At 48.0% G+C, this 25,036-nt stretch overlaps 1 protein-coding gene across 1 annotated transcript; it reads right to left on the bottom strand.

Moving 5' to 3' along the window:
• Positions 1-21,420: 21,420 nt before the first annotated feature.
• CEBPA (CCAAT enhancer binding protein alpha) lies at positions 21,421-24,318 on the bottom strand. The gene has a single exon (XM_041490581.1). The coding sequence runs from the start codon at positions 23,999-24,001 to the stop codon at positions 23,024-23,026; it is 978 nt and encodes a 325-aa protein (XP_041346515.1). The 5' UTR covers positions 24,002-24,318; the 3' UTR covers positions 21,421-23,023.
• Between the last annotated feature and the right edge of the window lie 718 nt (positions 24,319-25,036).

Genomic DNA, 25,036 nt, shown 5'->3' with positions numbered 1-25,036 from the left:
TTCCTTTAATACTTTCAAGCTCAGAAGATCTACATTTGCACCTTCATGCATGCCCAGAACTGCCCTAGTCCTGACAAGGCCAAGCAGCTCAGCCCAGTTCACACCTATGCCTGATCAGGATCAGGAAAGTAGGCGTCGCTTTGCTTCAATCCCCTGCGGGCTCTGATCAGGGATTATATGTTACCTGGTGACTGTTTCATGTAAAATGCACAAACACTCCTGGGAGCAGAGTCCAGAATCTCAAGCTCCCTCACAAATGCTGGAGCAGCAGGCAGGAGAGCCACGCTCCCCTGGCCCCTGGTGCAGTGAGGCTGCAGCTCCTCAGCAGAGCGCTGCCCGGAATGTTCAGCTCCAGCCTTGTGGCTTCCGCGCTCTGCTGGAGGTGGCAGCTGAGAACAAACAGCCTCTGGAGAACAGTGACCCTGTTTGTCACTTCCTGGCTGCTGGTAATCCACATTTCAGATTAGATATTTGTGCTGTGACAGAAGGCTGCTTCCAGAAGTCTGGATCACTGCAGCAGTAGCATTTAAACCTTAAAATTTCCTGTTGATCTCTCTGGTCACCACCCTGAATGTTTTGCTCCTTGTGTGGAAATGCCATGCTTGCCTCAGGCATGCTGCAGGGATTGCTGGCTCTAAAACTGGGAGCTGGGCACTAGAAACAAGAAACACAGAGCTTAATACTGAGACATCAAAGTATGATATAACTCAAAAAACTTGCAATTGCATCTGCAAATGGGTATAGCCACGCTCAGCCTGGGCACTCAGGTCCTGGTGTTGGATGTGAGGTGTGTCATGAATTAACATGTGCTAGGTGAGAAAGCCATTGGGAAAATCTCTACTGCTGCTATTGCTACAGGGAAACAAAGTCCTCCCCTACCCAAACTGTACATCAGCTTCCTCCCTGATAATGCCCTCTCCCTAATGATAAATTGGGCATTTGTCTCATTCAGGACCATTGTGGAGAGGGGAGAGCAAACAGCTTTGTTTCTTCTAAAAATGGGGGGAAATTGCATTTATATCTTTAAATAGCAAAATTATTTCTGTGTCTGTTTGCATTGCTCATAGAAGAATTATTTTACCATAAAAATGCACAAATTATTGCATTTCTGTGAGGAAACATCCAACTTCCATCTGGACCAAATTCATTACAGTGTGCAGTTTGGTCTGGTTGGTTTCCATTTTTTACTACTGTCCTGGGTTGACTATATGATATCTCCCAAACTTACCCTAAACCAGGACAAATACAAAAATTATATTTGTGCTGGCTTGCTCTGGTTGGTTTCCATTTTTTACTACAAAAATTATATTTGTGCTGGTAGAAATTGATAATTCTGCCCTGGACCAAATACACAAAAGTTCTCTGAAAAATGCTAAAATTATATTTGTGCTGGTAAAAATTGATAATTCTGCCCTGGACCAAATACACAAAAGTTCTCTGAAAAATGCTGTATCTTGCTTATAAATGCAAAGCAGAGGTTGTTTCTAAGTTTCACTTATTCGAGAACTCTTCCACAGTGAATTTCCCTATCTACTACAGTGCCAAGGACGTTCCTTTGGAAACCACTCAGCACACCCAGTACACACACCAAAAATACCAGGACAGAGCCACAGGCCAAGTTGCTTCTCATAAATGCTCTCAGGCTTCCATCTGAGATGACATGATAAAAAGCAAAGCTATTCACATTGCTTTCATGCCATGATCTGGAGGCAAAACCTCTTTTTGATACCTCAGAAGAATGAAAAAAAAAAGGAAGAGAAAGCTGGGAATGGGCTTGTGAACTGTGCATTTCAACCAAAGCCAGCTCCACCATGACTTTATGGCTAATGCCACAACTCATCTCTGGACTTCACTGCCTTTGCCATCACAGGCAATATTAGTGACTCCCCAGCTGGAGCAGCACTGACTGAGCTCCATATCACCATGGAAATTGGGCTCCTCCAGCACAAGGCAGAAGCAGAACACAGTCACTGGTGGGTCCAAGAGCACCATTAGCTACAGAGGGCTATGGATACTGCAGGGGTTGGAAAAGGACTGATGACTGCCAGGGAGCACGAAGCTCCAGCACAGGAGCTGAGGAAGCAGGGCCCTGTGCTGCTCCCGCAGTGCAGTGAAGCTCACCTGGCCCAGCAATGGCAGTGCAGGGCTCTGATTCACAGCCCTGTGTGCAGGGCAAATCAGTAACACCCCAGGGGAAAATTAACAGATGGTCATGGGGAAAATTCCCAGGGTTTCTTCCTCCCTCCTCTGTGATAATAGGCTACTTATGATCGTCTGAAACCACCTGCATTTTTTCCCAGGCATCCTGGCTACCATTTAGAACAAAGTGTGTATCCCTGCAGTGCTGTTGGCTTTTCATTGAAAGCCTCACATTTGTGAGCAGTGCAGAAGCTCACTGCCATGATGCCACTGAGGGGTGACATGGTAGTGATGACTTAGGCTTAGGTTCAGGGAATACTTAACATTTTCTAGCAAAGCCCACTGCTTCAGGTAGTACATCCTGGTACCCAGTTTTTCCAGTGCTGTAAGGGGAAGGATTAAATCAGCACCTGGTTTTTAGAAAGAGTGCACTGAATCAGTGTTGTTAAAGATTCCTGTATAACATGAGGAAACAGCACACAACCCGGGGAAAGGAGCAGAAAAAGCTATCACCCTGGGTGTATACTGTTGCAGCAAATGTGTATCTCATGTGTAAGGTGAATTTTCATGTGGTATCCCAATTCTGCAAAGTCTGCCATGCAGTAACACTTACTGCTCTCCCTACCATGACATGTGATGTACAGCATGGCCACATGCTCCTCCAGAGCAGCATGGAGGCACAGGATCTGGACTTTTTGTTGCCATCCTTCTAGCCTTGCTTTAAGCTACAAGATATTTGCCAAAATCCCCAGCTCAGCCAGACTTCATAAAAGTGAACATCAATTTCACTTAACTCCCTGTTTTTGACACCAGGTTTTCTGGGATGAGCATCCTGCACACACAGGTCAGCTCAAGGACCTGTGAGCTGTACTGCTTGCCAGCCACCAACCTGGAACCCATCACACAGGCACAGACACACCAGGCAGCACCAACGATGCCTGCTTCCCCAGGACACTGTGTGTCCTCCACTCCCCTCCTTCCCAATCCCACAGAACACAGTAAGGCAAACATGAGGGCCCTGTGGCACCCAAAATATCCCTTTCCTGGCAGCAAAGAGCCACTGGTGCTGCCTCCTGATGTGTGTGAGCACTCAGTTGCATGAATCTTCTTTTCCTCGCACTACAAAGACCCTACAACCCATCCCACATACATTCTTCCCAGTATACTCTACTGTTCCTTACATCAGAATCTGCTGCTCAGCCTCACTGTCTTCTGCTTGGTGAAGATGGGGAGCTTGGTACAAAGATGTTCCTTCCTCTCCTGCTTGTCTGGCCAAGGCTTGGATGGAGGCAGGCCCTGCTGCCTCTATGACTACAGAGCTCAAGAAGATTCTGTTAAAAGTCTGGCTCTTGAAAGATGCTCTGACTTCACAGCCAAACAGGACCTGCCCTGCAGAGACCACCTTTCCTCACCAACGTCTCTCCCTCCCCCAGGGTTAACAGGCAGTTGGGACTGCTGGAGCAGGGGCTGTTGATCTGTTAAAGGATCATTGCCTTTCCAAACTGCATTTCAGGGAGATAGGAATTGTAACCTGCAGTCTGCAGGATTTCTGTGTCCAAAGGTGATCCTCTGTGTGTGTGCCTGTTCTGAGGACCAGAGATGTGCCTCAGGCCACTTGAAGGACAGGAGCACTAAGCTGAGCAGCTGTGGTTAGCTGGCAGGTGTCACGAGTATTACTTTTATGATCAGTGGCTCTAATGGCAAAACCTTTTCTAGGGAATCCTACCTACAACCAGTAGATGAACCACAAAGGACACACTCCATCTATTTTCCAGTATACTGTTTGGTATCTAAAGGCGAGTGTTTCTCAGAAAATTACTTTTTGGGGTTTTTTTTTGCAAAAGACAATGACAGAACACGGGTCACAATGCATAAAGTGCACTTATGCTCAGTCACTTGGAAGAAGGATGTGCTGGAGCACCCATGTTTGAATTTTAACTGTTGACTGTGAGCCAGCTCCAGAGGTGACGTAGGTGTTTTTTAAAATTACATTAGTAACTTAGTGGGGTGTCTGTAAGCAGGCCAGCTGCACCACAGCTCTTGACTGGCACAATTCCATAGTGAAGATGCACAGGTCTGAGCCTAAAGGAGAATTTCCCAGGAGATAAATAATGCCCTATCTGATATTTCAACCTTGATCGCCTACAGTGTCCTGAGACAAACACTGGAAGATATATGGAAAAGATTTTGTTGTTATTGTTGTTGCTGTTGTCCCTGGTTACAAACCCTCTCAATAGATTTGGAGATGTTGAAAATAATCTATGAGAATGTGGATCATTTTTAACTGGTATTTTAGTCCAGAACTGGAAATAAAGGTGATGGAAGAAAAGCTAAGCCAGGCTGATTTGTTACAGTAAAGCTGTGCTGTACTTTAGATTACTTATTAACAAACAGCAAATGGGCCTCTGCCTTGACCTTTTTCATTTGAGCAAATATGCTCTTCCTACCCCTTGTAAACAGAAGTTACTGGTAACTGAGTCACGTACCCCCTCACATCCCTGGAGTTAGTTTTTTTCATCTGTGGCAAGGATTTTAGTCCAATTGAATTTTGCCAGGCTCACTAAGGTTATTAGCAGTATTATTAGTCTTAATAATACAACAGTAATAATACTTATTGGGATCACCATAAACCTGAAAACACCTAAGTACCTCACAAATATTAATTAAAAAAACTCCACAGGAGATCTGAGAAACCAGCAGAAATTGTCAGCTTTGCTTCAGAGCTGCAGAGCTGAAAACAGCCACCAGCAAGCAGAAGTGGCAGTTTGCTTGATGAATTTCAATTAATGGCTGTTCCCTTGGTGTCACGAAAGGCCAGGTGCACAGTGCCTCTGGCAACACTGCCAGGTTAAAAGCAGCAGCCCACAGCACAAATCTGGAGCAGCAGAAGTCAGTAATTGGTTTGGGAACTGGAATCAAAAGGACAGGTTCTTTCACTGAGAGCTGGGGTTTCAGTAGTTGACGTGCTTTCAGTGGGACTGCTGGACATGCCCCAGGTATCTTGTGCCTTAGGATCCATGGTAAATGCTCCTTTGGAATGTCCCATTCTGCAGATCTTCAGTGAAGCTAAAGATCAAGAACATGCCTACAGATCTGCAAATGTCCCAATAAGCTATGGCTATCCACTCCTTTGGCAGCTTTTATGTTAAACTTTTTGAATGAAGGAGGCAAACTCTGACAACCACAAGGAACTCCTCTGCAAAGCTGATGACTACTTTTCCTACCTAATTATTTCCCTGACTTGTCTCTACTGGTATGAAACCTCCAGCAGTGGCCAAAACATGATAATAGCACCAAGAAGTTTGTAGAATTCATCTTGATTTAAGTTAATTTATCCTGCAGATATCACCCAAATCCATTTTGTAAAATAAAACATCAGGTACTTGGTTAACAACATGAAAGGTTCATCTAGATTCTTAACTGGTGATGTCTAACAGATTTTGCAGCATGGGGTAATTACCTGTACTAATTGCAGACTCCTCTAAGGTACATTATGCCACAGCATTTGGATGATTGGATGTACAATTTGGAGGAGTGACTTTTTTTGTTTTGTTGATTTGTTAAAAAAACTTAGCATTTGTAGGCATAGGAAGAACACAGACAAAGTCAATCTGGACACAAAGTCAATCTTTGCTTGAAGTCAGAAGGACAAAGGCCTAAGAACAGCAGCCTCACAAGTGAGAGATCCAGGTGCAGTTTCTCACTCTGACAGACTGCTCATGTGATCTTGAGCATGTCACATAAGTTGTCTGTCTCCAGTCGTAAAATTAGGATAATAGTAGTTACTTCACGTCAAAACAGTACAAAAAAGAAAGTTTGCCTACAGTGAGTCTTCACCCATCAGTGTCTTCTAAGACAAAAAGCATTGTGACCAGACTGATTCAATTTTCTTGTCTGTGATACAATCACTCATCTTTGACAGGTGAGCAATTTTTTACTCTGTGATTGTGCTCACTCCCTATGCTCTACATCCTGTGAAAATATTCTCTGAGCACTCTTCTCTTCTCTGGAAAGGTGGCTGCTCTGACTTCACCATCAAATTAATCCAATTTATGCCATTTAATTTCCCCAAGTTCTTTAGAAAGCTTTCCACCTTTGCAATGAATTTGAAGCATCTCATTTGTTGACAATAAATCCTTATGTTTCACATGTTCCTTTACATCCCCTCTGATATCTACTCCAATTGCTCCTTGCAAAAAAGACACTGGTCCTATGGCTGAAATTCTGTGAGTCTTGCTTTTGCAGGTATGGCAGAGTTAATTTTCCTCCACTTCCCTGCCTCAGCAGTTCCTCTGCACAAACACACTGGTGCCACAGAAGGTTTGCCATGTGCTGGCCTTCACTGCTGGCCCTATTTCCCTCCCACAGCAGGGAAGGACAGACAATCCTACAAGCAGACAACAGGACCATAATGTGGGACTACAGTAAGGAAATGCATTGCTGAGGTCCCAGACTCATGGGCACAAGTCCAATGCAGGCATCAAAGAGAAGGATCATGTTGGCACAGCTTTCTTCATCATTCTTCCTCACTTCACTGAATCCATCAGCCGCCAAGAGCAGCTGCCTAGTGGGGCACACCACCCAAATATCCAGGAGTTGTTCTGCACCTGCAGAAGAGCAATGGTGCCACAGATCATCCCTTCCCTTCCCTTCCCTTCCCTTCCCTTCCCTCTCCCTTCCCTTCCCTTCCCTCTCCCTTTCCCTCCCTTTATCAAACACTGGGTTTGTTGGTAGCTGTGTCCTTCACTGAGGAGCACACCTGGCAGTGATATTGGTGAACAGGGAACAGTGTCTCACCATCACCCTGCTCCTTGGCTCTCACACAGTTGCAGCAGAGGGTGTGGGATGACATCCCTAGGCCTAGCTCTGTGCCCAGAACTTTAGCCCTCTCCTCTGTGGAGGTCCCCCTCAGCAGTAAAAAACAAACAGAAAGGATCTGGAAAGCTCTGTGACCCAGTGCTGTTTTTTCATCTCTTTACACACATTACTCTCTGAATGAGTAGAGATCTGTAAAATTGCTGATTCATTAACATCTTTGCCATCTTGGCTGCTTCAAATGAGAGTTCACTCTGACCCAAGAATTATTTACATCTCTTGGTTGTTCATCACAAACTGATACTGTCTCCAGTCCCTCAGACTTTGAGGGATTTGCATAAAAATAAATTTTATTAAAATACTTGTGAAGTAGTTACTTTTGAGCCATGAAACACTCAAGTCTCTGACAGAGAAGGGAATTATATCTGGAGTTAGTGTTGGGAGAAGACTACTCAGGCTACTCACCATCTTCATACCCAGCCAGCTTCCTCAAACATATCAGTATCAGCATATTTGCCAAGTCACAGCTTGGAGACCATAGAAGGATGGATGAGAACTTCTGACACTCAAGGGCCCTGAACTGGGTCTGTGCATGGATTGGAAATAGGTTTCCAAGCTGCCAAATACTGCACCTGTCCATCCCATAAAGGCTACAGCCACCTTCTGTCACATCACCAGAAAAGCTTCATTTCCTCTTTCTCACCTCAGCTGTCATCAGCAGCTGTTTTTTACAGATTATTTCAGCTTTAGTCCTATTGCCTTTGCCTCCTTTCTTTTCTCATTGTGCTCTAAGAACCTGTTACTGCCCATCTACTTTCCCATGAACGATCACAGCCTCACTGAGCAGGGCAAAGCTGTGGTCAGTAAGATTTCCTGCAAGGGCATGTTATATGACACTGTTGTGGCCAAGAAACTGCCCCCTTCCTCTCCCCTAGCTACATCTTTCTCCTTGTGAAACTATCCCCTATGAACCAGAAGAACTCACTCCAGGGTAAGATGCTTGAATAGGGTTAGCAGGATTTGGCCCTGAAACTTTGTTATTAGAGCTGACACCAGAATCCAAAGAGGTGCCGCTCAGCTGCACCTCCCATTAAGCTCACCAGCATGGAAGGTGGTTTGCATACCTCAATATTAGCCCCAGCGTTATCACAGGACAAATCAAAACCATCACAATAAAATTTTGCAACAACCTCAGTTTAATTAATAGTAAGAAGAAGAAAAGTCTTGCCAGGCCAGATGGCAAACTCTTGGTTTCTCACATGATGACTGTCAAATTACCATCTCCACAAAGAACGTCACAGAATATATTTAATAAGCCTTGGAAATGTTTATCAAAGTGGCAGTAAAGTCCCTGACTGATCTGCCTGGATCTGTCCACATGAAACAGCCAAATGTAGGCTAGGTTTAAGGAGTTACCACCAATAGACTCAAGTGCATTAAGCTAGACTTAACAGTACTCAGGCATTGAAGTCCAGAGTCACAGAGGTCTTACTGTCATGTGCCTGTACTCTGTGGTCTCTCCTTGGCTCACATTCAAGTTTTATGCTTCCCCTGGCCACAGCAGCATTCCGAGGAGATGCACCTTACACTATCCTCCACGGGCATCCAGAGATGAGGTGCCTCTTCTCTGAATGCCCTGAGGGATGGGGTCTTGTAAACCAGCTCCAAGAACACCAAATGCAGCCTGAGGCTCCTCAAACCACAGAGCTCTAATCCCTTCACTCTCAAACAGAAGCTGCCCACCAACAGTGGGACAGGGAGAGCAACCATCCATCAGTGGAGGGCATGGTTTCACTCTGAAGACCTTCACTCAGAATAGCTGATCAGCTGGCAGTTAGACAGTCTCATGGGAAGTGAGACAAACACTCTCAGATTGAGGAAGGCATTGAACTCAGGTCTTGAACTTCCTCAGCGAATGCTCTAAAACAAAAGACAGAGACTTAGACATCAACCACAAGGAAGGAATACTCTTATCTCCAAGAGCACTGTCCTCGGGGACATGCATGCCATCAGAGTGTTTACAGGACTCACGCACTAAGTCCTGAGGGAGGTTTCTGTGCTCTGATGGAATGGCAGGGATGGGAGAGTAGAATTCAGAAACACTGTATTTTCAGTCTGCCCTCAGACACCAAACAAGGTGTCTGTTTGGGAATGAGGTGTCTCAAATGTCTAGGTTAGGTCTGAAAGTAGCCCTTACTTGAACAGGGACAACGAGAGGGAGAAAGTGCTATGTCACTGTATAGCACTGCAGCTCCATTTCTTGGCAGCATACACTCATCTGGACCACCATCCCTTCAGCCCATCCCAGCAGCCTGGCCTGCTGTCTCCTCCCTGGCCATGGGCTAGGAAGCTTTGGCACAACAGTGCTGCTTTTGGCACCAGGGTCTGGCTCTTGAGACTAGAGACAGTGGCACCTCCTCTTTGGACACTGAGCCTTCCACACCCTGACTTGCAGTAAGTCAGCACCACTGTTACAGCTCGGGGGACTGGGGTGCCTGGCTGGCACTATTAGCACCAGGGGCTTGTCTTTCACCTATGCTCTTTGGATGAAAGGATGTGGTTCACTGAAGCTTTATAGGTTTTTGGCTAGTGAATGGACATGTTCTATGGGAATTTGTTTTGGTTCTTCTATATTTTGGTCTTTTGGTGGGACAGTACACTTCCAAAATTTCTTTCCCTCCCCTTTACAGAATGTAGGAGAAAAAATTACTTGACTTTCATACTTCAGCAGAACAACCTTTACACTGTACTAACTTCTGCCTCATCTGTGCACAGTGTATTTTCATGGCCTTATCTGTTATCTTGCAATAATAATACAACAACAATAAGAAAACAAATTTTCCATATAAAACAAAGCAATAAAAGTGCATCAGCTGCAAGTGCTGGTTGTTAATCCCATGAAAAAAGGCAATACAACACAATTTTTGCAAGCTGTTTCCCTTGACATATGTTATTTCCATTTCCAGTGTAAAGGCTGAAGTGACTTACACCACTCTTAACTTTAGTTAAACCCTGCTATAGCTGCTGAAGCCACTGCAGAGTTCTGCTTTCATGTTGCTGCTAGCACAGGGAGTTTCAGAATAATTTTGGATTGGCTTGGATACAAGTCTAGCAGGGCGCTACAAATAGAAATAGCAGAAGAAGGTAGTAGAGTAAAAATATGCAGTGTTAGATCACGGGTGGAGAAGTAGCACAGACAGGAAGCCAATGAAAGAGACAGGCATGCTGCTGCTCTCTGCCACTTGCTAGATTTTGAATGCACTCTATTTCCAAATTTCTGAAGAAACTGCCACTTGCATTAACCTTGCCCCCTGCCTACATATCAGCATTGGTAGTCATTCTGGATAAAAAAGCAGCCGTGACAGGAAGGGGAACATCTGCTTTAAAAGCTGCCCTTTGAAAGCCACCCTGAGCATTGCATCACAGCTCACACAGTCACCGTGCTACGAAGTTTCACCTCACAAATAGGTACACTGGGGCACAACCCTGCATTTGAACCTCTCTGACCTTTGGGGATACCTGTTGGCAGTCTGGGCTCAAGCCATTGCTATGATGGCCCACATCTGACAGGCTGCATGCCTGCAGCCAGAACTGGTTGATGCACCTAATGGCCTGGCTTGCTGTCCAAGACCACGGCCAATTCCCACTGTCTCATGTGGGATTTGTCAGTCACATTAAGGAAATCCACATCTGGATTTAGGAACCTGACTTACGGCACTTGGAGTGGAAAACTTTAGCCAGTAAGACTGCACAATCCTATTACCATGACAGGTCAGGAATGTCAGAACTCAGCAATCTGCAATAAGGTGCCACTTTAAATGTAGATTAAACTGAAAACAGCCCTTGTGGCCTAGAGCGCCTGGGACAAGTGTCTGCCAGCTGAAATGCCTTGAAGTAACTATTGCTAGTGAATCAAGTGCTGGCTTAAGGTGCCTACAGTTGCCTCAAGACACAGACAGATTTTTTTTTCCAGAGACACTGTTTTGTTTTTTTTTTAGTACCATATGAAACTTGGCAGCTCCAACCCTATGGAGATCCATGCAAACCTCCTGCTTGCTGTGGTTCCCATGGCACATCCACTGAGCTTCACTCATTTCAGCATCACAAATCTCCAAACTCAGCCTAGAGAGATAAACTATGCCAAGCCTGGGCTGTGGAGCAGGACTGTTCCCCTTCCTCTGAACACTTCTGTATGAAACCAAGTTGCCCTCCTGTGACACAGGAAAAATATGATCAGCATCCAGTGCACGGCATTGGGAAAATATATTTTCTCGGTGAGTTTTTTCCCTGGCTGGTGTCCTCCTTCTAGTCAGGGACAAAGTCACTTGTCCTTTTGGTTCTCTTAGATCTGTCCAGCAATGATCTCAGATTCGTTGACATGCCGGTGGGCACTTCTGACATTGGATGGGGTGCCAGCGGTTCTGCGTTTTCTTTTCCAACAACTCCCAGAGGACAGTGATGCTTCTATGCTTAATATATGCTGTCATTTTGTATTACAGCTTTTCTTTGGAAGTAACTTCATAAAGGACCAAAAGAAAACACAATCCCAAACCCCAAAATCCAAACACCATAGAAAACTGAGGAGTTCTGCAGACATCACACATGAATTACTGCTCCTTCAAGTGACACAGAGCCAAAAGAAGCCATAACCCTGCCTGCTTTACAACATGATCTGCCACTGACTGGTGGTTACTGGTCACCAGCATGACTTCCCTAGATTTCTGTTCTTTTTCTTCTCCAGTCCCATGATGTGGTGAGGCCCTTGATAGAGGCTTTTGCTGCTGTATCAGCATTTCTGGCATGAAAAAAAAAATTGTGACAATAGAGCAAAACTTTGGATTCCGCAGCTATGTTGCTTGAAGACATAAATGACCAAGCACAACCCCAGCCTCCAACTGTACTCCTCCTCAATCTGTCCTCCCAAGCCTGATTCATGCAGCAGCACAGAGTGACAGCAAGGGTTACAGTCTTGCATCAAGAACTGACAAATTACTTGCTCAGAGCAGACTGGATGGATTTGCATGTAATGGTTCAATGTGCTGGAATAATATTACAAGCACACTCCATCCAATTTCACCTTCAGCTGAGTACAGTAATTCATTCAATATTGCAATACACTTGACAGATTAAGAAACCTTTTTTATTTTATTAGGCTTAATTCCTTTTGTATCATTCTTGTTTTCCCTGCAGGACTGTTTGGGAATGCCATACAGTTACAGAACCAAAAATAGACTAGTATATACCAAGTATGTGAATGACTATACCCCATGATAAAAACAATGCCATAACTTTGGGGTGACTTTTCAGTAATTCTATTTCTGTTGATACAGGTTGTCTGAAAACATAATTGACTAGGTTCTAGTGAGTAAAAAAATCCAGATAAATGATAGATGGGAATGTACCTTCTGCACGTCCTGGGGTTTTCAAAGGCATGCTTACTCCCTACACTCTACACACAATCTATACATTTTAAGATCCAGAAGGCACCTTTTTTTCACACTTAACTTTATAATTTTACACTAGGCTTCGTAATCCTAAAATACCTCTGTGGCACAGAGCCACATATACAATACGTGGGTGGAAAAGCTGTTAGCATAGTGGGAAAATATTCTGCTGAAACTCAAAACTTGGAAGAAACAGCTGAGTCACTCTTTCACAGTTAAGGTAGTCTGGGCTTGTTCCTCTCTCCGGTGCCCCTGGATGGTGTCTGGCACACTCCCCCCATGCTCTGACTCCCAGGGACTCCTGGACATGCTAAACAAGAACTGCCTTGGAAATATTGGGCTTTCCTCACACAGGTGAACCCTTGCATCCAGGCACACAGACTGAATGAGCACTGATTCTCCTGGGACACCTTGGGCACGTGCAGCAATGCAGGTACATCTGCACTGGCTGACTCACAGACATCAGCTCTGCCTTGCTATTCAAGGTGATATTCAGCAACATCACCAACTTAGCCATGTGATCACAGTTCTCAAGGCAAACCGTGTTTTCCTGCCTGGAAAAAAATAATTTTTTTATTAAAAATCATGAACATAGGCAAAATTTCAAAACCTAGCTCAAGTGCACTAATATAAAGGAATGAGAAAAAGACTTTGAAAAAAAAAATCTCATGTATCATTCTCTTTCTTTTCTCTTTTCTTTTTCTTTTCTTTTCTCCTCTCCTCTCCTCTCCTCTCCTCTCCTCTCCTCTCCTCTCCTCTCCTCTCCTCCTGATTTTACAGTCAGCATTATTATTTTGGCAAAGAAGAGGGAGCTGCCTATGAGCCATTTATTGCTACATAAAATTACTGAAATTACAAAGGTCTATAAGTAATAACTGCCAACAGATTATAGGCTCTACTAATGCAGTCACCCATGAAATTTATAAGGCTTATTTTAGAAAGAGCTCTAGTAAAGCCTATACATTTTGATCCCCAGAAAATAAAACTTGGCTTGAAAAGATTTCGATCTTTTGACCTGCATTTTTATCATAATGCAAGATTTTTCTGAAAACTTGTTTTTGTGTGTACAAATTATTAAAGCTCACACAGATGTAAACAACAGCTCAATTTGTATATGTAACAAGGTGCCAGGTTTTAGGTCTGTAAGAATAATTGTCATATGAACTGCAACAACAGTTGCAGTTGCAATTATACACAAGATGCCCATTATGGAATACAGGTGTCTTTGATTTTGCTGGGCATTCCTGGTTGGCTTGGAGGAGCTTCCTGGAAGAACATGGAGTTGTGTCTGCCTTTTCTTTCGGGGTATGCTGTTAACAGAGAGAAAGTTTACCTATTGCTGTGCTGGCTCTTCCTGTGCCAGTGCTGCAGCTGACAATGACAGAAGCTCTGCTGTGCCCTGCCTCTGCTTGTTCTCTCTGCAGCAGGGGCTGTGCTCAGGACTGACTGAGGAAACAGGGCTGAGCAAACGAGCATGGACAGAGCTTCCCATGGGTCTGGCAGTGCTGTCTGCAGGGCTGCTGTACCTGTAAGACAGATGTGCATGAGGCAGTGCATTTCCCTTCTCCAGCATGGTGCTACAGCACAGGTCATTACAGGCCAGTGACAGGCACCACCAGCCAGCATAAATGCCATTGGAGATAAGGAAGGATGCATTTGGAAGAAAATGTGATACTGAGGGAAGATTGGAAAAGAGAGGAGAAAAAAGGCTGAATTAGGATGTGAGGCTATTTAGAGTTTAATTCTGCCAGTGGCAAAATTAGCATTGAGTTTACCTGGACTGGGAGCAAATGTTCAAGGACAAAAATCCAGGAAAAGGAGAAAAAGGGCCCCAGAGAGAGAAAATGGCCATCTGCTCTTGGAGGGCCTAGCACTTGAAATGTTATCCAGCCAAAGCCTGGGCATGTTTGAGTGCTTGGTGATGGCAGGCAGGGTGTAGGCGTGCTGAGCCTACTTTATTTTTTTAGTTTTCATGCTATATAACATAATCTGTTTATTCAGAAAAGCATATTTTTTCCCCAGACAGAGTAATTTCCAGTATTGTGAAACGTGACAACAACAAGAAAAGTTGTAGAAAATTTTTGAAAACATATAGGAATCCATCCCTCCATTTCTTTCATCAACAAGAGTCCCACCCATAATTCCAATGTGGTGGTAGAGCACAGTAAGGTTATTCAAGTTTGGAGCATGTTCACATCCTGAGCATTGCTTTATGGTGTACAATATGGACTATATCTTCCCAGCAGAGGAGGAAACACATGGGTGTTTTTTCCTCCACACATTAAACATATCAGACTGACTAGAAGCTATCCCATTAGCACATAACTCAAAACTGGGAAACAGGCTTTTATGGAAGATTCATCAGTTAAAGTGGGCTTGTTGTTAAAATGTAAAAGTTTACCTGTGATATTGCCATTTTGGCAAACCTGTCCCACAAGCCACTGTGGATCCCAGCATTTGCATGGCTTTGTGTGTATGGTGCAGCTAATTAGCATATACAATAGCATTTGCATGGCTAATTAGTATGGTGTATTAGTATGGCTAATTAGTGTGTATGGTGCAGCTAATTAGCATATATAGTAAGTAAGCCTCTAAAAATCATTGCTCAGTTATGGGCACAGAATACAAATACCAAAATACATAGTGTCCAGCTGAGCCCCAAAATGTTTTCATTACTTAAAATCTTCTATTGGCTACTGAAAGGGAAAGAGCAAATTTCACTCTACTAAATGAATACATGAAAACTCTCTCAGCTGGCTGCTGATGAGCTCTTGCAGGGATAATTCAGGTCACTGAGGAATACATCCAGCTACTGAACAAAAGTCATGATGAACATCAGTCATAACAAGAAATATCTGCCACTGTTTAAAATTCTAAAGAAATCACCCATAGACGAATTAACTAATAAAAGTTAGTTATATTACTGATAGCTAAAAAATCAGATTTCCTAGAGCACTCCGTAAGCCCATTACATAATATATTACATGAGATAAATTAAAAACATGAATGACATTCTTCACATATATATAATTACCTATACATTGCTATGGGTCTTGTGAAATATCCACTTGGAATTTGCCTTTGCAAAGGCTGCCTTTAGACTGTTTTTATCAACTCAGAATTCTTGATGTGATATCTGTAAATGTTATTACTCACAATGCAAACAGAAAGCAGTATACCTATAGCTTTATTTATTTACATAGCTTACATGTTCACTTAAAATCAGAACTTGATGTTGTCCTGTGGAAATCACAGACTGACTTTTTCAAATAAATGTTGCCAATAGAGTTGTTAAATACATTCCTCACTTAGCAAACCAAATACACATTGTTACTCTTAAAACTGCAGTCTAGGGAATCAAATCCCAGTTTTATCCCAGTCAACAGGACCTCCTGTCACCTTCAGAAACAATTTGAATAAGTAAATTCTGTAACAAATAATAAGCTTTTTCAAGAAATTTTTGGTATGAAAACTCTGGCAATCCCATTCCTTTGATATTTAACATGAGTTCCAGTAAACACAGGAGGGTTGCTGACTGGAATGAAGCAAACAGCAGTGGCACATAGCCTTTCAAATTTTGTATCAGATTATGAGAAGTCTAAATGCTAATTTGCACAATTATGAATCAACAACATTCATTTCAGCCTGACTCTGTCATCAGCATTTTATCTGAACTGACATTCCAATAAAAATGTGAACATAACTTTTAAAAAGTTAGGGAAAATACATTCCCAGTCCATCAAATTGAACGTGTTTCCACCACAGCAAATTAAACCCTAATGTTTAAACAACAATATAAGAAAGGAAAATTTATATGACAGAAATGATTATAAGCTTCTATATAAGAGCTAGACTATGTGACACTTAGTGACCACAGCAGATCTGGCACTCAGCCCTGATCTCAGAGCTTCTGGTTTGTGTGCACTTACTGTTATTCAGAGTCTCCCCTCCCTGAGGGACTTGAATACAAATCACATGGTGGATCCAATATGTAACAGCAGCTCAAGATTCATTTGGTTCTTGAGGCAAGTCTACAGCCAGATACATTAGGAGCTGCAGAGCAAATGCCCAGAGTGAAAAAACTGAGACACAAAATTTCTACAGTATTCAAGAAAGTTCTGAAACATTTTGAGGAACGTATTCAGCCAAGATTTTCCCTGACTTCAAAATGATTTTGCTAGAGGAAGTGGTTTGAATGTGTAAAGTGGGGTTAATTCCTAAATGGTGTTCTTTATTTTAAATGTAAACAAATAAAAATCACAAACCCCTCTCAGAAAAGGTTCTGTGCTAATTCCTCTCTACTTGTCAGTGAAGCTGCACTCAGAAAAGCATTCATTGCTGCCTTCTACTGAGCATTCTCACATTTTGTAGAAGTCAAGTCACCAAACTAATAAAGAGTCATGCCTTAAACAAGGGGAGGTCTTGAATCTGTTGACTAAGAACTGTTGTTAAAATGCAAGTTGCCCTGCCACACATAAAATACAGTCAGGGCAGGTAACCAGAGCCAGCTTCTACCACATGGGCCCAATCCTGATCCTGCTGAAGCCAATGGCAGAACTCCAACCCGTCTAATGGGAACGGCAACAAGCCTTCTATCTACTTAATATAAATGAAGATACTCATCTCCTCTTTGACACATTTTGGGCTCAAAGCCATTGGCTGACACTTGTTTGGTTCTCTGCATGTATGTGACTCATGGGATAATATAATGCCTAACTTCCATTCTGCCAGACCTGTCTTTCTCTGTGGTTGACTATTAATTTCAGAGGCAAGATGCAATACTGCAGTAAAATAGGACGGTGTTAAACTAAGAAAATTGCACTTACTGAGAGTAAATGAATCAGATTCCCTTTGTGAGGATTCCCTTCCAGTTAAAGAGGTGTACCCATTTAGTCCTGAAGGCACCAGCCCCTTCCTCCTGCCTAGAGAGGGAGTTTGTGGAAGTCTCTAGCAAAGAACCTGGCAGTAAAGGTAAACATTGTGCCTTCACCCCACCAGGGGTAACCTGAGCAGCAACCTAATAATGGAAAGGACATTAAAAAAATCTGTATTCCAAACAGCTGATTTTTATTTCAGGCTACATACAGACAGGGTTAATCAGGATATACTCATGTCAAATCAGCTAAGCATATGCTGATTGTCCACCAAAGGTGTAAACTCTTTGAGATATGGGCTGATTTACTCTCTTTGGATCCATAGACTAAGTAGTAGTACCATAAAATAATAATAATAGAATAGGAACTAGAAGGAATATCTGAACAGAATTCATGGCTTTTCTGAAGTTTCTTGTGATATGCGTATTATTACTAAGTCTTGGCTTTAAAATGCAGTATGCACTTTATGTATGATACAGCAAACCACACTGTCACACTGATATTTGTGTGGTGTTTGTATGCAATTTCATGTGTATAAACATGGATTTCATTACAGGGGAAGAAAGACACACCCAAAACCAGAGTTATCAATGTATAAAATGTAATTTTTTACTTCATTATACCAAGAGAGGGCAGTGGGCCTATTTCTCCACCCTTTACTCAGACATTTGTCATTCTTTTCACCACTGAATTGATTCAAAGCCAATTCAAACAACAAATCCAAATCAATAAGCAGAAAACACCTGCTTTCTCTTACTAGCAAAGCATCTCTCACTGCCCCACTTCTGTGCAGAATTTGTTCCTCTCCTCCAAACTCCTGAAGCGGGTAGATGAGGAAAGCTCCTCAGGGGCAATTCTCTTGTCACAGCAATAAAAGGACTGAGAAATCATGACATTCCTCCACCACCCCCAACCTGCTACAGGACTTTGCCATGGTCGTGAGCAATCTCTCAACTCTGTACACAGTGCTAGCAGACAACTACTCCCTTCATCCTCAACATGTGATTACTTGCTCAGCCTCCCAGTCAGTGCCCAACCCCCGCCTCACCCCCTCCATGTCCCCAACCCCATGTCTGGGACTGGCGAGGGGCAGGGGTGGAGAAGGAAGAACTGCACATCCCCACTAGTGTGGCAGGACGGGCAGAGGCTTGGCAGCATTGCAGCAGTGCTGTGTATAAAAGGAACAAGCTCAGTGGGAAAACCAAAAAAACCACCCAGCAGTCATGAAGACAAATGTTGCTGAGGACATACACCCACAGCACCCTCCCAGAGCTGGAGACGATCAAGCCTTTGCCCATGCCAGGCTAGTCTCAATTCAGGGTGCCTGAGTGCAGGGGATGAGTGCAAGTGCCACACGTGAGAACATGTGAGTGGAAGTGCCACATGTGAGTGGAAGTGCCACATGTGAGAACAGTCCCTGCCCACGGCCCTGTCGCACTTACCTGTGTGTCACAGCACAGCAGAGCAGCGCAGCTGTGCCTGCCGTCCCCTGCAGCAGCACAACCTGGCAGCTGTGCTCACAGCAGTGCGCTGCTCCAGACAATCCCCAGAGGTCTCTTCCAGCTCCAGCTGTCCTGTGATATGTAGAGTGGACAGTGCATAAAATCCTGCCCACCATCCAGCTGGTGTAGCACATGGCTAAATACTGCTGAAACAGGCAATGCATGGGGTCACGTGTGAGACTGGAGCACTGCAGGACTGCAGGCTTTGTCCTGGACATGTTGCTCTCAGAACTTTTGTCATCTGGGCAATGACTTAGGGACTTTTTGAAGGCTCAGCTGTGTGCCAGGGTAAGGGTTTGGTTTGAAAGGAAGAGAAAATGCAGATCTGCAGCTGGGAAGGGCTGGGAGGGGGCTGCCAAAGCAAAAGGCGGTCCGCAAAGAGCACGTAGAGACTGCAAAAAGCTCCATGCTGTGAGAACTGTTCTGTCTAAGCCATGACTGAGGGCCTTGTCGAGGGCTCAGCCTACAGTTAGGGTTAGGATTAGAGAACGCTGCTCGCTTTGGCACTGTGTTTAAGGCAAGTGTCTCTAAACACTTTTATGCTATCAATAATTTACCCTTCGTACTATTCCAGGGCATCCTGTGTTTATATAAGTATTGAAACACCTATGTGGTAGACAGGTGATCTTACTTTTGAATCACAGAATGGCTGATTCTTGTGCCACTGAAGAGTAGTTTAATCTACAGTTCATTTAAATTAATGGAAAAATCTGCTTTGTGAGGCCATAAATGATTTGCTGAAACCACACACACACACATGGTGAGTCACAGTTCAGAACATAACTCAAACAACCAGGACTGTATTCCCATGCTCTAACCACTAGATTAGAGTCCCTCCCACATATACCCTGCAATAATCTTTGCTCAAATGATAACAACATTTCCCCACTTTACACGTTGGACAGCATTACTCAGTTAGGCACATCCTACCCGACGGGTGTATAGCTCTGCAAGGTTGGAGAAGGAAGGAAGCACAAGTAAAAGTCATTATTTTTGCCTAACACCACTAGAACTTAACTCTCTCCTTGGAAAATTACTAGTGCTGGACCCCACAACTTACATTTAACTGAAAAGTGAAATCCTTGGTCTCGATTCGCATTCGTCTTTCACCACCCCAAGCAGCGAGTGCTTGCAGAGTCACCATCACACTGGATGTCGGAGGAGCAGCCTTGCCTTCCCTCCCGCTCACGGCCCAGCATGAACCCCGCCGGGCGGAGGCAAAGGCCCGCGGCACTGCCCCGTCCAGCCCAGGGCCCAGCAGGGCTCGGGGGCCGCACGGCACCGCCTGAGGCGCTTCGGGAGCCGATCCCCCCCATACCTCCCGCATCCCGGGTCACACACTTGTGGATCCAATTCTCTCCCTCTGGGGTGTTTAATTTCTGCTGTGATGCGGCGCGCTGCACATGCACAGCATGAGGGCAATGGGCACATCATGGAGCAGGGAGCTGTGGGGAGCAGGGAGCTGTGGGGGGCAGTGAGCCGTGGGGAACAGGGAGCCGTGGGGAACAGGGAGTTGTGGGGGGCAGTGAGCTGTGGGGAGCAGGGAGCCGTGGGGAACAGGGAGCCGTGGGGAGCAGTCAGCCGTGGGGAACAGGGAGCCGTGGGGAGCAGTCAGCTGTGGGGAGCGCGGCTCCCCCGGGTGGGTTCCCCTGCACGGGGAAGGTCCACACAAGCGCTGCCGAAGGGCCGGGGTCTGGGGCCGCTTCCCTCATACGCCTGAGGCGCAGTCCCAGCCCAGCTGCGGGCCGCCCGCCAGGGCACCAAGTCCCGGCGGAAAGCAGAGTGAGCGACGCCCCCAAAGAGACCCCCCGCCCCCTCACAGGGCGCCGGGGCACTGAGCCACACGCCGGGAGCTCTTTCACCTCACGGCCGGCCGCCCCCACGGCGGAGCTCCGGGACGGGACGGCCGAGGCGGAGCCACCTCCCCCCTCACGGCTGCCCCTTCCCGCCCCCGTCGCCGCCCGGTCTCGCGCCACCTCCCCGCCATGGCCCGCGGCCGGACCCCGCCTGCCCCGTGCCCTGCCCCGCGTCCCGCCGGCACCGAGGGGCCCGGGCGGTGCCTCCAGGCCCGACCCCGCGAGAGCGAAGCGCGCCGGGGGACGGGAGGGCTGCGCTCGACCGGGAAGGGACGGGCAGCGGCAATGCTGCCGGGCGAGCGGGGCCCGGCCCTGCCCGCCCCTCTTTCCGCCACGGCCTGGCTTTGCCCCCCGCGCCCCGCTGAGACCCGCGGCGTCCCGGGCGGAGCGCGGGCTGCCCGGCCGGCCGGGCCCGGGGGAGCGGGCGGGCTGCGTGTCCTCGGCACCCGGCGCCTCCCCCGTCCCTGCGGGCCGCCCGTCCCCGCAGCCCGCCCGCAGGCCCCCGGCCCGGCCGCCGCGGGGTGAAGGGTGAAGCGAGGCGTGACTCACGGGCTCACATCTGCCACCGCAAGCGTTTAGGAAATTGCCGTTCTCTTAAAGGCAACCGTGTATTTATTTCTCTGGGGTGAAAACCAAGGAGTTGCACTCCATTAACGCGTTTCAGTCACCAGCCCTGGCAGGGGATGCAGAAGTCGGTGGAGAGCTGGTTGCTGGTCTGGAGGAAGAGGAGACCTTTGGCACTCCTGCTACAGGAAGAGGACTGGAAACAAGCAGAGAGGCGGATGGTTATGGTAGAATATATGCTGTTTATTTATGAAGGTAACCACGACTTCTGACAAATTTTATATGCAGTTCCCTCCCTCCCCAAATTAAAAAAAAAACCCCACCAATGTGTGTGCATATACATACACGTATACATACCATACACACACTGCACACACATACACACGCTGCCAGCACTGTGCTCTCACTATCATGCTTTCAAACAGCTCCATCCACCTTGTTCTCCTCTCTTGTCAAGACTTACTTCAGTTGGACAAATTGTTATGCAGCTACAACACAAGGAACAAATGTTCTGCATGGCTACCAGAATGCCCAGGGGGCCTGTTTGTTTATTTTTCTCTCACTCTGGGAGAAGCTCCAGAGTCCAAAGGTGCAACAGCACCAGGGACAAGCCTCCTTGCCCCACCACAGGCATCGTGCAGCCCCACAACCCATGCCCTGTTCCAGGCACTCCTGCCTTGGGGTCGGGAGGCAGCAACCAGTACAGGACAATGTTAAGGCAACACACACTCACACTCACCCACCCATACAAATAATAAAATAACGTTGCAGCACAAGGGCATAGTCTCTGTCACCAGATAAGAAAGTTGTGTGATGGCAAAGATCTAAGTAAGGCAATAAAGTATAGCTAGTGTACATGGAACGGCTTTCACATTACATGAGGCACAGTTTGGGTGGACAGAGACTTGGAGAAGAGCAAAATGTCCTGGAATAAAGCAAAATACACTGAAAGTTCATAGTAAATACCCGCATCAATAGGTATTTATTCATTTGTGCTTCGCCACGTCGTGACATACAGTACAAGACACTGCTGCTCTTTCTTTCGATGGAGAGAGCTCACCATACTCTTGCAAGCTGCTGCTCCATCAGTCCCAGGCTGTCCATCGGTCCTGCAGCGGTTCTGGCCCCTTGTCCCCCTCCCAGCCAAGGTAGGGGACAGGGCTCGGCGGAGGCAGCCCAGCCAGGCTGCGACAGTCCTGGCAGCAGTCTGGTGGCTGCCCCACACCTCAGTGCTCCTAACGGGCATCCAGTGCTGCACATCTCTCAGCCTCAAATCCTCTTCTCATCGCTGACTTCCCCAAAGCTGCTCCTGCCTGCTGCACTGCAGGCCAGCTGGAAGGGGTCTGGCAGGACACCCTGGACACCGCAGCCCTCCAGCCTGCATGTCCCTCATTCCTTATCCTCGCACCCTGCAAGGCTGGAGGGCATAGTAAGCCCCAGAGCTCCTGCAGCCAGCTTTTAAGGCACATCTGGGTTGCTATGCGTGCTTTATTACTGTTTTTGTTGTTGTTATTATTATTACTACTGTTATTTACCCTGTGTAGACACGTGGTCTTTTAATTCTTTCCTCCCCTTGCCTTTCTCCTTAGAAAACCTACCACGTTTTCAGCTTACTCGTGTGTCATCTCTAAGGCACAAACCTTTTAATACTAGAGCTGCCTGGCTTCTTGTATAGGTCGTGAATTGATAAAAAACAAACGAAACAAAACAAAACAACAAAACCAAAACAACCCCCCGTTCCCCTCCCGCCGGCACACCGCGCTTGCCGCACGCCGGTAGATATAGTATCTGTGCGCGGGCAGGGCAGCCCGGCCGGTCCCGGCGCGGCGCTAGGCGCAGCTGCCCATGGCCTTCACCAGCGAGCTCTCCGGCAGCTGCCTGAAGATGCCCCGCAGAGTCTCCAGCTCCCGGGTGAGCTGCTCCACCCGCTTGCGCAGCCGCTCGTTGTCGGTGGTGAGCTCCAGCACCTTCTGCTGCGTCTCCACGTTGCGCTGCTTGGCCTTGTCCCGGCTCTTGCGCACCGCGATGTTGTTACGCTCCCGGCGCACCCGGTACTCGTTACTGTTCTTGTCCACTGTCTTTTTCGATTTGCTCCGGTGGTCCGAGGGCATCATCTTGAGGGTGCCCGCGGCGGACAGGCCGCCGGGAGGGTGCGGGTGGTGCGGATGGTGCGGGCTGGGCACGGGCGTGGGGGGCGGCGTGGGCTGCCCGGGCTGGAGGTGCATGGTGGTCTGGGCGCAGTGGGCGATCTGGTACTGGAGGTGGGACGGGTGCTGCTGCGGGGCGTGATGGGGATAGAGGGCCGACAGGGCCGCCGACTTCACCTCCTCCTCCTCGCGGGGCTCCTGCTTGATCACCAGCGGCCGCAAGCCCGGCGCGGCGATGCGCTCGTAGAGGGGGTCGAGCTTGCCGTCCATGTAGCCGGGCACGCAGCCGAACAGCGGCTGCTGGTGGTGCTGCGGCTGGTGCCCCGGCGCCGAGGCGGCGGCGCCGGCCCCATGCATGGTGTGGAAGTCGAAATCCCCGGCCAGGATGGCCTTGGCTTTCTCCTGCTGCTTGCTGTGCTGGAATAGGTCGGCCAGGAACTCGTCGTTGAAGGCGGCGGGGTCGATGTAGGCGCTGATGTCGATGGAGTTCTCGTTCTCGCAGATGTCGCCGAGCTCCGCGCCGCCCGCAGCAGGTGCCGCCGCCGAGGGAGCCTCTCTGTAGCTGTAGGTGCTGCCGGGCAGGGGAGTCTGGAGCTGGTGGTGCTGGCCGCTGTTCATCGGGGGCCGGGAATCGACCTCGTAGAAATTGGCTTGCTCCATGAAGCAACTACAGTCTGCCGGGCATGGTGAAGGGCTCCTGCAATCCAGGTTTCGAACGGGACGACGGCGGCAGCGGCGGCGACTCTAGAGCAATCCGCGGCACGGTGCTGCACGGCACGGCTCGGTGCTCCCGGAGCCCGTCCCCTGGCCCAGCCCCGCTCCGCTCGCTGCCTGCCCTGTTGCTAGTGGGCTGCCGCGGTGCTGCGTGCCGTATATATACAGCCCGCAGCAGGGCCGGGGATCGCCCTCTAGTGTCCAACCTCCTGCTGGGAACCTTTGACCGCCGCGCTGCCGGCTCCCAGCGCCCCGGCCGGGCACAGCCGACCTCCCGCCCGCCCCCGGGAGCCGCCGCACCGCGGGGAGAGCGCCCCGCACTCCTCGGCCCCCCTTCCCCCCCTCCCGCCGCCGCCCCGAGCCCAGCGGGCGCTGAGCGGTGGATGGCTCCCGCCAAGGAAGCTCCGCGCTGATAAGAGGCCCGGGGGAACGGCGCGGGGACTTTGCGCCCGCGCTGCCGGGGCCGCTCGGCGGGGCAGAGCGGCCAAACGCGGCCGGTACATTTCCACCGCCCGCTCCCGCCTCTGCGCCGAGAGCTTCGGCCCAGAGCTCCCCGGCCGCGCTTCGCAGACAGTCTCAAAGTTCACCATCCGCGCATACTTGCAAATATTTGGCCAGTCGGGAACATTCGCCCCGTCGGGTTTGGGAGCCAAGGCGCTGCCTCACCGGCGGTGGTTACCTGCCGGCAGAGCCGCCGGGCTCGGAGCAGCCGGCAGGGGCCGACCGCGCCGCATTCCGCCGCGGCCCGGCTGCACCGGCGGGACCCGCGGGGCTCGGCCGGTCACAGCGGGACCCGCGGAGCCCGGCCGCGAGCGCTGTCCGGGATGCGCCCGGCGGACAGGGGCGGAGGGCTCGGTGGCCGCGGAGGCTCCCGGCTCCGCTGCTCGGCGGCGATCGGCCGTGCCGTCTCCGGCGGTTACCGCCGGTCCCAAGCCCGGAGGAGCTGCCCCGCCTGCACGGAACAGCCCGAGTCGGGTCATC

Source organism: Pyrgilauda ruficollis, unplaced genomic scaffold, assembly GCF_017590135.1.
Source record: "Pyrgilauda ruficollis isolate IOZ18807 unplaced genomic scaffold, ASM1759013v1 scaffold124, whole genome shotgun sequence".
NCBI lineage: Eukaryota > Metazoa > Chordata > Aves > Passeriformes > Passeridae > Pyrgilauda > Pyrgilauda ruficollis.
The sequence above is the reverse complement of the archived record's forward strand: the minus strand, read 5'-3'. Positions and strand labels throughout refer to the sequence as shown.